General features: G+C 40.1%; 2 protein-coding genes across 27 annotated transcripts in view; one reads left to right on the plus strand and one right to left on the minus strand.

The window, feature by feature from the left end:
- Positions 1–809: 809 nt before the first annotated feature.
- On the minus strand, positions 810–13370 carry COPS5 (COP9 signalosome subunit 5). Its single transcript, XM_075085196.1, has 8 exons — positions 13045–13370; positions 12702–12936; positions 9885–10013; positions 8618–8683; positions 7046–7131; positions 4146–4257; positions 3248–3396; positions 810–1210 (listed from the first exon to the last, which is right to left on the minus strand). The coding sequence occupies exons 1-8, from the start codon at positions 13206–13208 to the stop codon at positions 1126–1128; spliced, it is 1026 nt and encodes a 341-aa protein (XP_074941297.1). The 5' UTR covers positions 13209–13370; the 3' UTR covers positions 810–1125.
- Positions 13371–13583: 213 nt separating this feature from the next.
- The window catches only part of CSPP1 (centrosome and spindle pole associated protein 1), a 65738-nt gene continuing 61346 nt past the window's right edge, over positions 13584–17975 (plus strand). For 8 of the 26 annotated variants that reach the window (XM_075085171.1, XM_075085185.1, XM_075085179.1 and 5 more), the window contains exons 1-2: positions 13658–13790; positions 14886–14954. Coding sequence is in view for 8 of the 26 variants with exons in the window: in XM_075085178.1 (XP_074941279.1) it covers positions 14233–14290 (58 nt within the window). In the remaining 18 variants the exon portion in view is untranslated. Of the gene's footprint in view, positions 13791–14127; positions 14291–14885; positions 14955–17864; positions 17884–17975 lie in introns of those variants that run through there. The other 18 variants (XM_075085180.1, XM_075085191.1, XM_075085184.1 and 15 more) reach the window with 9 other exon arrangements.

Below are 17975 nucleotides of genomic sequence, written 5' to 3' on the forward strand. Positions count from 1 at the left end.
GCTATTAAAATTTCCAGACCAAAACAAAAACAAAACCCACATCAAGGCAGAGTTAAGGTTGAAAAGGAATATCAGTGATTTAAGATATAAAGTGTAATGGCATATTGTATAAAGCATGTTGTAAATTATCCCAAAAGTAAACATTCCAAAAACCCCAGGAAACTCAGGATTAAGTATAAAAACCTTAGAAGAAATCCAAACATCTTGAATTACTGAAATGCAGTATGAAAGCCTCCAAACCAAACTCAGATCCGCCCCGCAGCAGCACCATGCTCTAAGCCAGCAATTATGATTAATGCATTTTAGTAACTGTGCCCTAAATCAGTCTGATGCATATTTCAGAGATTATAATTTTTCATTTTGTTCCTTTGCATGCAACAAATGACTATGACAAGGAATAGAAGGTGAGCAGGAGAAAAATAATGGTATATAACCACAATACTAGTTTCACCGCAGAACTGGTCGTTACTTGACTACTTAGAAATATAAAACGTCCATCTTAAGCATGAAGCTACAAGAGAAATACTGTCGTATCATGCATGAATGTTTCATCGCTGTGAGAAGAAACCATTTCTGGCTGGACCAGTAAAACTAAATCAGGAAAGGCTCCATCATATTTAATAACTTGTTAAAAGATAAGCAAATGGGATTTCACTTCTTAAACAAGTAAATGAAAATTTGAGAAACAAACTTCTTGTACTGCATAGGTTACTTACCTAACTGAGTGGACAACACTTTTCTACAGAACAATAAGAAAAAGGAGGAGGAGACGAATGTTTGCCAAAAAATTCAAGCCCCAAAACACTCACTCGTTTTCGAAATTGTTTTATTGCAGTTGGATAACAGAGATAAATACCTAACAGCAAAATCCAGTGAGTCACATTTATTTTTCTTTTGGAACAATTCTCCAAACTGGTTGTGTTTTATGATAAAGAACAAAAAGTTGCACTACATTTCAGAACATTTTGTTCTTTAAAACTGGTCAGACAGGTGGGAAATATTAAAGTTCTACAAATTAGATGAATAATTTTCCACTCCAGCTTTATTTCCCAAATTGAACAAGTCCAAGCGAAAGAAAGCATGACTTTTTCTGCTTTGGAGATGCATATCAGCTGGTGATACACTTCAAGCTATATTAATTTGATTAAAAAGTTTATCCTTAATAACCTGAGACATCAATCCATGTATAGCTTCTATGGTGGTCTTGCAGCTGAAAAACAAGCATAAATTCAATGTTGGCCAAACACTGAGCTGAACTGCCATTTTATTTGAAGATATTCAGCTGTTTTGGAAGTTCAGGGTGCCCATAACCCCATGAATCTTAACAACTGTCCAGAAAGGAAAAGTCACACACAGAAATTCAGCCATTGCTGCCAAATGCTTTTTGTTATTTAAAAAGCAAACTGACGACCACTATATACACAGCCCAATTCCAGAAAACTTCTTTGTCTGGCAATTTAGGACATCTTACATTAACAATGGCAAGTGAGCTCTCTGGTCTTCTGAACCAAAAAAATAAAATAAAAAAAATAATCCCTGGGGGAATGGAGCTACCAGCTGTTACCAATACCCGAAGGCTCTCACTGTTCTCTACCTCATCTCCTTTGCCCAACCAAGGCCAGTAATGCAGCGCTACCTTAGCTCCTCTGAGAAACTTTACAGAGAACATATACAGACCTAATCAGTTATTAGTCAAAATAAATTAACATGTGCCAAACCCTCAAACAGCTGAGAGGATTCCTATTGATCCAAGTTTCATCCAGTGCTCCTGGCTTAGGGGGAGGTGGTGTCAAACTAACAAATAAAAATGTCTCAGAATATACAAATGCAAAAGGTGAATCAGCCCTGAAGGCGTGGAGAGTGGGGACAAATTACTGCTAGACGGATAAAGGAATCCTAGGTGAAGGAAGCCGGCTCAGAGCACAGTTTGACTAATGCATATGTACTCTTAGAAAACGGCTCTTAGAGATGTGTATGTACAGCAACAGAAGATATCATATAGCTAAGTGGAAGCACCTTTGCACTATGGCACATATTTCTAATTTGGCAGGGGCAGAAAGACTACAAGAAAACTGTTCCATGTATCAGGATAGAACGATGAGCAAGGGGACCAGAAAACCTCCAAATCGGAAAAGGAGAATGTCCCAGATTTTATTCAATTTTTGCAGTCTGTTCCAAGGGATTCTATGGAACTGTTTCTTCTTTAATGGAGTTATACCTCACTCAGAACATTCCTAAGATACATGCAGGTGAGTCCTGTCTTCTCCGCAGATGGACCTGAGATTGTACTAGCACGTGCAGTGCAGTACTTCTAGGTTTTCAAAGTCTGGAATTTGCCAAATACAATGTTCTTGAAAGGCCCAAGATACTGTACAACTTGTTGGACACTATTACCCTTTGTTAAAGATTTTATTTGGAAAAATGATGACTATAATAGTCTAAGCACACATATTCTTAAGACTATTGGGAGATAGATGTGAGTGAGAAGCAACTTTTGTACTTCAAAGCTCAGAAAAGAGCTGATTACCAACAAACATATATGGAACGCCGAGGAAAAACACAACAACTTATTTGAAATAATCCTGTATACCAGAGATGGGTAAATTAATTAACTGATAATAGCAAGTATTTGCTATCAGGCAGGGCAGCTGAATATCAAGGCCAGAATATCTGTAATCTATGTCTTAGAAACAAAACAAAATAAAAAACAAAAACCTGCCTCATTTGTGGGAAAAGGATGGATTAATTAAAAAATATGAAAACAGGGAGTTCTTAATTTTCAAGTGAGACAAAGTATTACACAAATGTAAACTAAACTTACTGGACTGCTAGCATTAGTTCTTAAAATCACATTCTATATAATAATTTTATTTACTGTTGGTTTAAACCTGGTTAAACCCATAAATGTGCTATTTTCTAGCAATGCTACCCTTTTGCATTTGACAGAAAATGTCTTTTTTTGGTTTGCTGTATACTGATGGAATTTAACAGGGATTTTTTGTTTAATATATAAACTAGAATTGATTTTTTTCCAGAAACAAAGATTGAAGAGCCACTGTAGGTTTAATAAAAGCAAGATTTTCTTAAACCTTCAAGAAGAGCTAGTGACATTTGGAGTCTCTCATTCCTATCTATACTTTAATTATTCTTATCTATAATCTTGGTAGGTTACAATTTAAGGCATGATAAAAGTTTAAAACAAAATAACACTTTTTACAGAGAACACCACAAGTACATGTTATCTTACCTGTCTCTTGTTGCTTTTGCAAGTTTGTCTTCTGATTTCTTATCATGAGTCTCTAAACCCAGCATGAAACTGCCCCTTCCAAGCTGAGCTTCTGACTGTTCTAATTTTTCAGACAAATCAAAGACTTGGCCAGTGGTGTAGTCAGCATTCTTAAGAAAAAGAAGGTAATAAACATATTGAATTCTACACTATAAATTCAAGCATTTATACATAAAATAAAATCTGAAGAGAGCCTTTAAGGCTGTAGTACTGCACATTTTAACCTCTGTCTGCAACTGAAGTGATACAGAACATGAGTGGCACACAAGTGATGGCTGAGAGAACAGAAGCTGAACATTGACAAATGCTCAATACCGAACGCCTGAAAGGGGCACTCCTTATTACTTTCTGCCCGAAGTTATGAAAGAGTAAGTAAAACTCATTTGGTTTTGACCAAGAGAAAAGGTCTAAAATTGGCTTTTGCAGAAGGAAGGTTTTGATGCTGAGCTGTTCCGTTGAAGGCCTACCTGCAGTATTTGTCTTGCAACCTTGTTTTAACAGTTCCCATTTTTTTTAAGTGTTTACTTATTCAATACCATTATTTTAAGGCATACTATTAGTTACAGTGCTGTAGAGAGATATAAGGTTAAAAGGTGTGTAAGACAAAATCTAAGCGTATAGGGAACTCAGTAAAATCAAACTTCAGCCATTCCCACCTTCTACTTTTAAAGAGCAGACATAAGGAACATTTCAGTATTCGTCATTAGGAAAATCTCCCTTTCTTGTTTAATCTGACAAATATATTCTTAATGTGGGATCTGAATCTATCAGTGTCCCATTAAGCATTTTACAGTAGAGGGTCTGGCTTTCAGCATTAATGAATTAATACATGTACATGGTAGCATACTACGGTACTTACAGTAAGCAAACTCGAAGAACTGAGAGTGTTCACCCAGTACTTGTTCCACAAAAGCTCAAGCAACTTACGATCCAAAGATGATTTAAAGTACGAGACTTCTAAAGCATAATACCTTCAAAAACAAACATGCAAACAAAATAACCTTCCATCTAAATGTGTCTTGTTTGGCTGTGACACCCAAAGTACACACATCTCAAGAAATCCTTATCAATAGCAAATATCTTCAAAAATTCAAAGCACCGAACAATAAAAAAGTTACCCCAGTTCCAATTCTAACTCTAACAGATTTTCCGTAAGTATTTCACATATAGCTTTAGTTCACGTATACACAATCCCCACATACTGCTGTGTTCTATTTAATGAGATTGCAAGGTTTCTTTAATTATTCTCTTAACAACTTCTTGTGCAATGCAATGATGCCCTGTTCCATGCTGGGATCTTCAATCCTATAATTGTTAATTACAGATGACTGCAGTTTTGCATATATCACCTCTAATTCAATTAGGAACGTTAGATAGCAGTAAATGTTACAAACAGGCAAACAATCTTATGCTCTACCACACCTGTTTTGAAAGCCAGGCTTTAGTTGTGCTACAGAATTCACAAGAGACGACACAGCAGGTAGAAAGCTGAGCTATGCAAAGTCATTAGTGTATGTGAATTACAGCAACATTAAAGAGCTACATTAAATTTTATTTTGACCAGGAAATGATTGAGCAGGTTATCAATAATCCTATTATATCTTGATTTCTCTGGAAAGTTATTTCGCTTGGCATTTCTGTAAGAAGTTCCATCTGAGATAATAATGCTTTAAAATCTACCCTCACACCACACTAATATTTCTGTGATAGCCTTATTTCAGACATGCTAAGAAAAATAAGGTACTAAGTCAGTTCTTCAAAGATATGTCTGGCAGACTCAAAATTAGAAATCCAAGTTATTTGAGGAGTAGTGTAATGGACTTACTTAAAAAGATTAAATGGAAGAAGTTTCACACTGGGCATTGAACACCAATTAAAGGAGAGAACTTTGACTAAGATTATCCAGACTGCTGTTATGACACAATTAATAGTCACTGGCATTCCAAACAGACTGGATCATTAAGGGTTGAGAGCACAAGTCTTATGAGGAGCGGCTGAGGGAACTGGGGTTGTTTAGCCTGGAGGAGTCCGAGGGGAGACCTTATCGCTCTCTACAACTACCTGAAAGGAGGTTGTAGTGAGGTGGGGGTCAGTCTCTTCTCCCAAGTAATAAGCGATAGGATGAGAGGAAATGGCCTCAAGTTGTACCAGGGTGGGGGACTTAGATTGGATATTAGGAAAAATTTCTTCACCAAAAGGGTTGTCAAGCACTGGACCAGGCTGCCCAGGGAAGTGCTTGAGTCACCAACCCTGGAAGTATTTAAAAGATGCGTAGATGCAGTGCCTGGGGACATGGATTAGTGGTGGACTTAGCAGTGCTAGGTTAGCAGTTGGACTTGAGGATCTTAAAGGTCTTTTCCAATCTAAATGATTCTCTCGTTCTATGAGATCGTTCAAGTTCTCAAAACTTTTAATTGTCAGTCAGACTACCCATACTACTGAGAGACCACCACCACTTTAGTCTTTTGTATTATCAGTCATTCACTAATGTGACAAATTCCCTCTCTTTGCCTAACTGCTGTTTCCTTCTAGGAAAGACTGGAAAATATTTTCTTGGTTTGTATGGAAAGAAAAGGCTTGTACAAGAAGCCAAATTCCTGAGATGGAGATTGGAACAATAACTATTAAGCATTTCCAACTTCAAAAAAACCCACCAAATTAACTCTCTCCAACCACCTCTAAATAGAAAGGATAAAACATATCCTTCTTTCATGCTTAAAAGCATGGCTTTATGACCAATGCCAGGCTTACAATGACTTACAGTACTCTGAAATAACAAGAACATTACAGTTCTACAAAGATTTCTGTGTAGCTACTGTTCTGGATTTTTCCTCAAATTGGATTGGAAGACCAATTCCAATTGTTTTAATTTCTCCATCTCTTCAGGGTCAGATTTTGCATGCAACTATTAAGGCACTGAAGAACAGATATCCATGCACTAAAACCATGAAAAAATTATACAACAGCCTACAGAACACACTGGTGTCAATGAGATCTTCAGGTTGCTTAAGCTGTAACACTTGTCAAACATCTGAATGTGGAATTGAAACCAGGCTGTTACTGAAAGAAGCGGTCCCTCCTTTCCTTAGCTGTTCTTTGCAAACACTGTGTCTCCAGTATCTGTCTCTACTTTCCACCCCACCTTAGCTTAACCAGCAAGAACATGTGTGCTCCCACAAGTTGGGCCAGACCACGGGACTGACCTGGCAAAACAAATGCCTCACCAAATAAGTCAATGTAGGTATGAGCTGGGCATAGAACAGTTAAAGAAAGAATGGTTAAAACTAAACTACCTTTTTAATTCATGGAAAGTAAACTAACAGGAGAGAAAAAGCAGTAATTCTTCCTGTTGCTAATGTTGTCCTAGAGGCAGCTCCACTTTCTAATCCTACCAAAGACAGAAACAATCTTAACACGCCCACGGCACTTGCCACTACTCAGAAGAGCAGACAGAGTAGAGTCTCCCTGGCCCTGCTGCTAAATCTATGCCTGACCCTTTCCTCCCCACCCTGTGAAAGCACCACTGCTTAAGGGTGTTCAGGAAACAACTGCTCAAGCTTTAACCAGGTTCATCTTTTTAACAGTTCTCCCTTGAAGTATCTCCTGATGACACTTTTTCACAAAACCAACAGTGCTAAAGCAACAAAGAACTTCAAGACTTGAAACTCTCCAAGAAAAATGTACGTTTCCATACTGAATCACTAACCTAAACACAAAAATTGAGAACTTACGCTAGAGGTAGTAGGTTTTTTTACTTACTGTTTACAGTGTACACCAAAGTCTTCTATTTTATTAAGTGGAATAGTCTGGTATTCAGAGGGACCTTCATCTGGAGGTTTATAGCCCTAAAAATTCAACAAAGGGCAAAGATGACACAGTAATTTTGAGACTTTTTTAAATGCCTAAACTCTTTGAAAGTACTTCACCAAAATCCTAACTTATGCAATTCTAGTTTATTTTTCCTAGGGAAAATGAAATTTCCCCCAATAGCCTGAGATTTGGAATTTTCTTGGACCTCAGGATTTACATTTGGCTTTACTAGCAGTTATTACATTTGCAGGTCTATCAAAATGCATGTTGGAAGCAAACTAGTGGTCACAGCTGAGATTTTTCAAACAAGATGGCAAGCTATGATTAGAACATTTCTTAGATCTATGAAAGAGCGAGCTTCTTCTAAGATGGTATTTCTCTACCTATCCTTGGAAGTGATTTCAATCCTCTTCTGAGGGAAGATAGCAGGCATGAGAAGAGGGAAGAGACACCCACACCTTGGATATGCCTTAAGGATACCTCAAGCTTCAGCTTGAGTATTTAGCCAAGATGGTGCCACTCACAGCTACTGACTAGGCAGGAGTTGCCTGCAGACTACTGTGAGGACTCCCTAAAAATACACTTCAGACATGCTTTTTCTGTGTAGGATTTGCTTCTCAGGTGCAGGATTCTATTCCCTGCTCAAAATTCTGAAAGTATTTGTGAAGTGGTTCTGACTACAGAAGTGAATATTCTTCTTAATCACAAACTGTTCTAAGAAGACGCCTTGTGTATTTGTCAACACAAAAGTAATGCCTGAACACAACTGGGAACCTCTCACAGATTTTTTTTGTTAATTACAGTTTTACTGGATGTCAGCCTGAAGTTCTTGATGAGTCAATAAGAACTGGAAATTTGAAGGCTATACCTGAACTTTGTCAGACTGAAATTAAATAGCATGGTTGTATCTCTGCCAAAAGTATAAATGAAAGACTAAATCTGGAGATGTAGATCTCCAATATTTATGTGATTTCCTCATTTTTAGCCTAACCCTTCCATGTTGTTTAACTAACTCATACATTACATTGCAAAGATTCATAATATTTATTTGAAAGAGTTAAGTAGATAGTTTTGAATCTTGCTTTTCTAAAATGAAAAGCAGATTACAACATGTAAAACATACTATTAACATTTGGCGTTAGGTCTAAAAAATAGGAGAGAAGAATTAACATAAATATATTCTGATGAATGCTACCTGCAACGATATCCATTAAAAAATGGTTTTATTGAACTATGTAATTTTAGGACAACTCTACTACCTAGACAGTCTATTTGATTTAACGCTGCCAAAAACCTATAAAAAAGAAGCTAGAAGTCAACCTTTGTAAATGTAATCACTACCTAAAGACACGCAATAACCCGTATACCAGCACGTCTTCCTTTCAGAATGAGCAATGACACACAGTGCAACACAGCAGATCGAACTGTTAGATGATCTAACTGCAGTGATCTTTAGAACCAATTTATTACTCATTTAAAGAAAGTGTAGCGATCACACACTAGATAATTTTAACTGTTCACCTTAGGATATGTCCTAAATGCTCCAAGATTTACTTTTCCCGCAGATATTGTTCTTGTTGGATCAATCTGTAAAAATACAGTTAATACTTGTTATAGGCATTTTATAAATTATTACAGGCATAAATTAACTTAACACTAGTTGTATTTCAGAAAGTTAATTAGTGAAAATTTTATTAGTTATGATTGGTATCTGTTGGTATGAGACTCTAAAAAGATGGGAATATCAATAGCCTTCTACGGACCATTTTTTTCAAACTAATTTTTTTTATTTCCCAAATACTTTAAAGAAATGGCACTTTAGAGCAATCAGCAAACCATAATAAAAAAATCTGCATTTTAATTTTATAACCACTAGAGGTAAGAAACAGTATTATGTGATCTGCCGTCATTTGGTGGAAAATACAGGAAATGAATGAAGAAATCTCCTTGCTAACATATTTACTAATGCCGTGTTTAATTTTAAAAGTAATTAAAAAAGAAAAAGAAAGAAAAAAAAGAAAAAAGCGGTCCCAAGGAAAGTGTTCTGAATCTGTGAAATTATGTCATAACACAGGAGAACTAACAGGGTGGAAATACTTAAGAGTGATTTATCCTTTTCTAATGTAATTCTTCCCTTAGAATTTTATTCCTTCCTTGTGATTAGTTTCAGTCTTTTTTACTTTATTTCCTTCAGTAGTAATGGTTATACAAGTAGTATTTAAAATAAGGTTTACTTTTGATTTCAAATGTCATCTGAAGTCTAGAAGATCCTGGAGGGCCCAAAGAGTTTCTTCAGGTTTTTTCTTCAAAGATAGATTTCCTAGTGTCTCCTACCTTGTATTGTGCCATTGACTTAATTTAAAAGGCATTTTAGATGCGAAGTAGCAGAACTCTGTGAACACGGTTTGCTCTATTTTGACAGAAAAAGCAAGGAAGAGAACAAGAGACAGATTTTTGTTCTGTTGAGGGAGGCTGAGTACGCATTGCTCAATACATGTTTTTTGCACAAGTACCAAGTAGAACTTTAAGTTAGGAGTAACATATGGATTTGTACAGAGCTACCATACCTGGAATAACGCAGTGAAAATGGCCTCTGTAAGTAATACTACTCGTTCGACCGGTACGTGGCCAGCAAAGCAAAAGGAGCGATACCAATTTAAAAACTGGATCTAACACTTCCATCGTGCAAAATGCACACTACTAGAATGTGAACAGACAGAAATCTAAAAATTATTCCCACTCAACATAATTTGCAATGCAGTTTTATGAACTACCAGCCAGTACTTACAACCACTGCTACAAAGGGTTCTTGAAATTGCTGATTAAGCATCTGGGTACTGACGTCGATCCCAGAGAGCCAGCAGCCATAGCCAGGGTGACTGTGATACCAGCCAATTGCGTTTTCTAGACGACCAACCTGACAGGGGTGAAGGAAAACAAACCCAGCATTAATCTCCCTTCCGAAAGTATCCTCTGCCCTCTGCTGGGCCTCCCAGCATACTGCAACACGTTGAGCACATAAAGAATACACACACAACCCATGATCCTAACTTACTAATACTACACTAAATACTAAACATACGCCTTATTTTGCTAAACTATTTTCTAGAAACCATAAAGTCTATAGTATTAACATTCTCTGTTACAGCTACTACCACAGAACAAAGAACTTCAAGAAGCCAGGAGCTCCTTCTTCAATGACAGCAGAAATACAGAAGCGATTCCACGTGGTGAGATGGTAAGCAAGCTGGGACTCCTCAGCATGGAAGTGAAATTTCTTAGGGTGGATATGACGTATTTATAATGTCATATAACGTCTGGTATGTCACTAGAGAATTAATGTTAATTCTTTAGTATAGTAACACATCTCAGAGGCACATAGAGAGATTATTGCTAGGTTTAAAAATAACTTCAGAGGGGCATGTTTTCGAGCGCCATTAGTGTCAGAGATTATTGCCAGAGCATGCTGTGAAAGCCAAGAGATGAATTTTTGCAGTTTTTAAGATCAGAAGAAACTCAAAATTGGAGTTTCCAAATCATACCCCTGGCTATCTCTACAAACTATGGAAGAAAACCAATGAAACAAAACAAAAAACCCCAGGAAAACAAACACCCATCGCACCTAATTTTGTAATTCTCTCTCAGGAATTGCTTACTGGCTGCTCCATACCGAGTTGAATAATTTTGGTACAACCCTATATACCAGTTCTTAGCTGAGAGGGGCATGTTTTGATGCATCACCTGCCTGGTTTTGCCAAATACTGAGTATGTCAGGAAGGTTAAATAAGAAAAATGTTAAGATGAGACAGAACACACAAACTGCCTACTGAATGGAGCATTTATTTTATTTCTGAATTGATGAATAATATTTATATTTTCTTTACAACCCCCATAATAGAGGAGGAGAAACCAACAAAACACTAAAGAACGTGTTATTTTTCAAAGGCAAATAACACATTTTGACTGTATTAACACCAGATCCTGTCCATGGAGAAGCAAACGTTGGCATCTGTAAAGTACTTATGCAGAAGAATATATCAGTTTGCAATCTAATATTAAAAAAGAGTTATTCCAGGAACAACTGCTTGCCAAAATCAAATGTGGAACAGCCAGCATGCGAACTCTGCCAGATCACCAGTATAGCTGAGTTATTAATATTTGCACACAAGTTCAATTTCAAAATTGTGAAACCAACTACAGACAAAACTGTACAATATCAACAACTAGAAGAAATGTTTCCTATCATATGAGTACTCCTACATAAACCTAGACTGTTTTAAACATAAGACAAGCTAACTGTATGTATAAAAGCCACTAATTTTATGCTACATACTTACTCTTTTGAAACCCATTATTTCTACCTAAGAACTAGTTAGTATCAATATATCTTTAGGTAAAGACATCTTTTCAAGTTACCTACTTTTCTCCAACAACAGTAGTAGCATCATGACATTAATCATTTCCAGGTAAAAGGAACTAGATTAAATAAATAATTTCTAAATTTTCTCATAAACAGGGATGAATTACTAAAAAAAGTCCCAGTATATACCTACTTCTGGATTACATTTACTCCTTTCTGATCCAGCCTAATTCACATCTATTTAAATTTCTCTAAGGGTATATAAGGCTGAGAATATAAGTACAACTCTCCAAAATAGCCCAAATACTGCTCTGTTATCTCCAGTGAATAAGTATGGGGCCTCTAGTTTTAGCTGGTTTAAAATACTTTCAGGATTAAAAAAAAGTCAAAGGGTAAACTGGGCCTCACAACTATTTGAGCTTGGCGAGTCAAGGGTTACTTCAGCGCTTATTTGTAGTATAGGATTGCCCTGTATTGGAAGAAGCATGTCAGCAGGTGCTCTGATGTGCCGTGCTGGTTCCTACATCAGCCACAGAGCAGATTCATATTTCTGTTAACCCTGCATGTGAGAACTTCACTGCACAGTCAGGCTTAATGTGACATGGATCTCCGAATACAGGGTGACGAAGAGGGGGAACAGACATCTGAGTCAGTTCATCTAAATTTCCAAATTATAAACACGAATAATTAATTTACACTAAAACTTGCTTATTCCTTCATTGGCATTTTCTTTGCAAATGTGTTTTCTTTGTTTTTATGGAAAACAGCAGCATGGCTATGCAGTTAAGACTTCAGAAAGCAAGAAGGTAAGAATAAATGTAATATTCCTGATCTCTGAAATGTATGTATATTTAATTTTGCGTACTGTTTTTAGAAACATGTATTACAGCAGTTATTTTAGAAACACACTCCCTCCTTGTTCCATCCACAAGCCACCAGCTGCAGCCACAAAACACCTCCTGAGCCATGAAAACCATTTATAAAGGAAAGGAGAATGTGGTATTTGATGACCTACTGTAAGACATGAGAATATATCTATGAAAAAGGTTTAAAGGGCTCTGCGTTCTTTGCTGCTGACAGAGTTCTCTTAGCCATCTCTGAGAAGAAACAGGGCAACTGGACAGCCACTTCGTCGCTGTGGGAGGCAGGGAACCCTGCAAACCCCACAACACGTTCCTGCGCGGTTCGCTTACAAGATCTGCGGCCACAGCTTGGAGAGAAACCCCCTCTGCCGCCTCCCCTCACCTGCTTGGCGTTTTCGATGTAGGCAGCCATGTACTCGTAGGCGGCCGCCTGGGCGTTGACGCGGGTCTCGGTACCCTCCACCGGCAGGGCGAAGCTGTCCATGATGATCATGGTTTCCCCGTCCACCTTGCCCAGCATGAGCCCCATCACCTCCAGGTTACCCCCGGACCTGGCGTGCATCACCATCTTCAGGAGGGCCAGCGCCGAGATCTTGCAGTACTTGAAGTAATGGTGGCTGAAAGAGAGAGGCCGCGGAAGCCATCAGGGCCGGCCCTGCCACCCGGCCCGCTCCTCACGGCCCCGCCGCCCTCCCGCCACCCGCCCCGGCCCGGCTCTCGCTCACTCTTTGGTCCAGGGCTTGGCCGCCAGGATCTCCTGCTGCTGTTTGCGGTCGTACTTGTAGATCTCGTCGATGCTTTGCGCCTCCTGCATGTTGTTGGCCAACTCCCACGTCTTCTGCGCCATCCCGCTCCCGGAGGTGCCGCTCCCCGCCGCTGCCGCCGCCATCTCCCCCCGCCGCGGGCCAGGCCCCGGCCCCGCTCCCGTCCCGCCGCACCGGGCCGCCGGCGGAACCACGCGAGGCCGGGGGTGTGTGTGGGGGGTGCGGCGGGAGGTGGTACGGTCCGCGCAGGCCCGGGGCTGGCGGCGCTGCGCCCCCAGCGGGAGCGCCGGGCTCTGCGGCCGTGCGGGACGGCGGTGGCTGTGGGGCCGCTCGGCCCGCCCGGCTACAGCATGTTGCGGCCTGGCAGAAGCATTGCGGGGCCACCCTACCTCCTCCCTCCCCGCCGCCGCCCGGCCAAGCGGTGTGTCACGGCGAGCGGGTCCCCGGCGAGGGGAGACCGCCGCCGCCGCCGCTGCCTTTCGCCGGTTAAAGGCGCGCCGGTGCGGCCCCGGCCGCGGCCCTTGTCCCTGCCCTTCCCCGGGGAGGAGGCGGCGAGCCGCGGACGGCTGCAGGACGGAGGCGGGATAGACTGGGCCGCGTCACGCCGCCCTCCGGAGCGGTAGGGGGTGCTGTTCGGCGCCGCCCGCCGGTTTCCGGGGAGGCAGTAACGCGCGCGCGGGACGCGGAGAGAGCCGCGGCGGCCGGCGGTGAGCGGCGGGTCGGGTCAGGACGGGTCGGGGCAGGGCGGGTCCCGGCCCGGGGACCATCACCCGGAAAGCCCGGTGTGTCTGCCGCGCCGCGCGGAGGCCGAGCGGCCGCCCCGTTGGCAACCCGCAGCAGGCGCTCCCGCTCCCCTCCGCGGCAGGACGGGGGCGGCTCACCGGGGGGCGAGGCGGCGCGGGGAGCGGGGCCGCCGGCCGGGGCACGAGACGCGGTGTCAGGCGTCCCGGTTGGGTGGCGGGGGCGGGCAGAGGGGCTCCGGCGGGCCTTCCGGCGGGCGCCGCTTGTTGCGCGGCCGTTGCCTGACAACGGCGCCGCGCGCCTTAAAGGGGCCGTGCCTGGAGAGCCGCCTCCCCTCCCGGCCCTCAGCCTCCCGCGGCCTCGCACGGGGACGGGGCGGGGGTCGGTAGTTGCGGGGCTGCCTGAGCAATGCTGCCGGGCGGGGACCGGGGCCGGGCCGCTTCCCCGAGCTGTCGGGCGTGGAGAAGTAAGTCTGAGCGCCTGGCTGCGAGGGTTCCCCCAGATTCATGTCTTTTGTATTAGGGTGCATGTTCTGGAAAAGTAGATACGGGAAATAACTCGCGAAACTTGTTGGTTGCTTGCTGTGAGGGTTAATTGCCTTCGCAGTTATGAAAAAGTCGTGCTTTCGTCAGGGTTTGTTAATTGTGAGCATCCAGACCCTGGATTTTTTGTGTTTTTTTCAGATAAGAACTGAAAAGAAACGAAGGTGGAAGGTGTAGGAAGCATGTCTCTAACAGCAAGAGCTTATTCTAAAGGCCGTTCACAGGGGCGGAGAAGCAGCCGGCAGTGGCTGTTCTGAGAGTTTAGGAAGTTTGGGTGAAAAATATTTCGTAATGAAACAATTATGTGGCCATATAATCTTCAAGTACAATTACTAAACATGGAATACGGTTTCTTTTTTAAAGCAATTCCCTCCCCTCCTGCCCTTGCTGCAGTTCACATGGATGGGAATAGCCGTTTTGCCAGTTTTCCCGATGTCATTTTAGTGTTATTGTGGCACAGAATTGATGAGATCTGTCTACTTATACATGCTGATTTTAAATTTTGTGCCCTGTGTTCAGGAGGCACAGAATAGGAGCGGAAGGGAAAGAATAAAAAGGAACACAGTAAACATTGCTTCAGATGATACAGTAAGTACACAATATGTAGATAGATATAGTACATATGATAAAATGCATATGCAAATAGGTGTTTTGAATGTCTTAAGTAGAGATGTGCATTATTAACCATATTTGGGCATAGATCTAATAAAAATATAATGTTCAAACTTGATTTTTATTGAATATATGCTTTCTATTGCCTGGTATATTTGGTTAAGTTGAAGTCTACCTGGCTGACTGTAGTTATTCAGAGTTGGTTTTGTGGAAACTTCCAGACTGAAAGAAAGGTTATGTAAAACTAAAATCTTATTGTAAGTAAAAAGATATAAAATATATTTTTTTATGAGACACTTTCAGACAGTAGTTGAGTATATAGCAGCAGTATGTTGAATGTAATTTTGCTTTGTATAACACAATGTTTTAGGAATGCAAATACATCCAAGATTTAAAGATGGAAGAGCTGATAGATTTATGCTAGCAAACATTTTTTTTTAAAAAACAGTATTTACAAAATATTCTGTTTTAAAAAAAAACCATGAAAAATATGTTGTTTGCACCCCCTAATTTTGGGGGCATATGGTTTATCCTTGGGTTTTCAGATGTTTACAGCAAGTTCTGACTTTCCCTTTTGCTCTGTGCATGTGCCCAAGCTTAGTTTTTGAATCTGCTACTTTTGCTAGTAATAATTGCAAGGCTCTAGAAATGCACAAAATGGATTCGGACACATTGCTAAACTGAACATAGATTATTTTATTTTGAATCAAAGTGTTTTTTTAATGGCAAACTTTACCTCAGTACATTTGTGCAGTCATATGAAGCCAGTTTGAAGTTAGTGGTTCACTGTGACTTCAGTGCTGTCACCTCCAAGATACTAGCAGTCACCACCTGCAGTTCACTGTGTAACTGGGGGCTGTGGTAGCACTCTTTTCAGACAGAAATGTATTGTTTCTTTTTTTTTAGTTGCTATTAGTCATGATCTCTTCATTTGATATAGCAGATGAGAAAATTTATTAATATTCAGTAAGAGATTTGCTTATATATTGGTATATTTTCTGAACTTAGCAGTGTATGGATCACATTCAAATTGTCAGTCTTTTGCTTAGAATATATAAGAATTTTTGAATTTTTTTCCCCCTTATCTTTCATTCTCTGTCAGTACAATATACCCTTTTTGCTTAATCTTATAAGTTTGCACTCGTTCATATTTTAAGAAGGTGAACTCAAGCAGAAAGATGTAAGAGCTAAAATGTCTCTTTTCTAAGGGGCATTTGGCCACTTTTCCTGGCTATTTAGCTGTATTAAAGGTATGCTGAATCAACAGTGCTGTGGCATTATCTTCTTAGCGTTCTCCAAGGCCTGGAGTTGTGAGTTTTCTTCACACCAATTGAATTGCCTGTGTAGTTCAGCTGTAACTGTGTTGGCTTTGTTTTATAATTTATTATGTTGCTCTTTTGAGCAATATGACAGGAGTGCAGAACGCTAGAATAATCATTGTCTTCCTCGTGCTACATGGAAAGTATACTGTGAGTATTCTTTTCCTTATACTGTCTCTCAGAATAGGTTTGGTACCATTCCAATACAGTGATTTGGAAACGGTTTTAGAGTTTATAAATATTACTGTAAGTAGAGGTAAGAAATCTGACTGCAGATGTTACAGTCAGTGAGCTTTTGGGAAGGCTTCTCACAGTGTTCCCTCCCACGTGTGGTAATCTTGCTTGTGGTGGATATGCAGCACTGGAGAGGTGATGAGACCAACTTTTAAATTCTTTAGTATGACAAGTTTTCACCTGTTCAGAACAGTTTTTTCATTATTCTTACGTAACCTAGTAGGCTAAATAAAATTTATCAGTGCTTGGCAACTTACCCTCTTCTAGATTTCTTTTATCCTTTATAAATGTGCAAAACTAATGAGATTAAAGATTTAGGACAAATCAGATGGGGAAATTTATTTTTGGAATTGATTGTCCTGTATTACCACTAGGAGTCGTAAATAGGTTGTCCTAGTTCTGCCTCCTTTGTAACAATATTGTAATTTTATATTATGAACAAAAAAATAGCATTAATGTAAAAGTTTAAAGGAATACATTTTAAGGAATACAACAAGTAGATGTATTCCTTAAGTTAGCGTGCAATTATTTGTATTTATCTGATGGAATTTTGACATTTTTTTCCTCTTCATCTTACTTCTAGTAAGCATTTATCTCAGTCTCTCTGGACACATTATTTTATGTTAACCTATGTAATACCTTATTCCAGTAGTCTTTGTGAGATGGGTGGGTTTGTTTGTTTTTGTTTTTTTTTTTTTAATTCTTTGATCCTCTTTCTGAAAGTGTTTTCTAATATACTTTCATCATTGGCCTATTGTTTACTCCATACAGTCTGTAGGCTTTAGAAAGTTATGGAATTCGCCTCAGTAACACCACTGTACAATCTGAGTTTAGATACCGGATGTGATGGGATTGCTTAGGAACCTGCATAAGCAATCCTATTGCTTAAGTTGTGTGGGTAGTATTAGAGGGATTTGAGGGTCATAATTTTCTACTCATTTTCATGCTTCCTTTAAGCATGGAATATAGCATATGGATTTTTTATCTATAGGCTTGGTTTTGCAAAGCTTCTCCTGTGGAGCTGGTGAAAATACAGGGCGGAGATTAGGATGAGTAGGCTTGTATGCAGTTATTTTTAGGTTTTGTCTTTTTTTTTTTCCATGGTTACTTAGTATGCAGCTTTGTGGTATTTTTAGTTCCGATAAGACTATGCTAACAATGAATATTCAAAGTCTGAGTGTGTGCCTTAACTTCTGTACAGTTCCATTGTCATGAATTTGATTCACTTTAATTTTTATTATGGGGTTATTTAGGAGCAGGAACATACAACACACAGTACAAATAAGATGCTAAATTTCTGCCCTGAAGGGCTTCCAGTTAAATAAGCAAGATGCAGAACTAACAGAAGAGAGGTAATCAGCTGTTCCTCAGTGCATGTCTTGTTACAGATGAGTGGCTTGTCTGATTGCAAGTCAATGCTGCCTGATATCCACAACCTTACAAT

Source organism: Phalacrocorax aristotelis, chromosome 2 (genome assembly GCF_949628215.1).
Source record: "Phalacrocorax aristotelis chromosome 2, bGulAri2.1, whole genome shotgun sequence".
In the NCBI taxonomy this organism is placed as follows: domain Eukaryota; kingdom Metazoa; phylum Chordata; class Aves; order Suliformes; family Phalacrocoracidae; genus Phalacrocorax; species Phalacrocorax aristotelis.

What these genes read in the sequence shown, in the direction of transcription:
- COPS5 (XM_075085196.1), bottom strand. Translation starts at nt 13,208, where the DNA reads ATGGCGGCGGCAGCGGCGGGGAGCGGCACCTCCGGGAGCGGGATGGCG. An exon ending in GCCAAGCCCTGGACCAAAGA is followed by an intron (nt 12,937 to 13,044) that starts GTGAGCGAGAGC and finishes TCTCTCTTTCAG; the next exon opens with CCACCATTACTTCAAGTACT. An exon ending in TTTGGTGTACACTGTAAACA is followed by an intron (nt 4,258 to 7,045) that starts GTAAGTAAAAAA and finishes TTGTTTTTGAAG; the next exon opens with GTATTATGCTTTAGAAGTCT.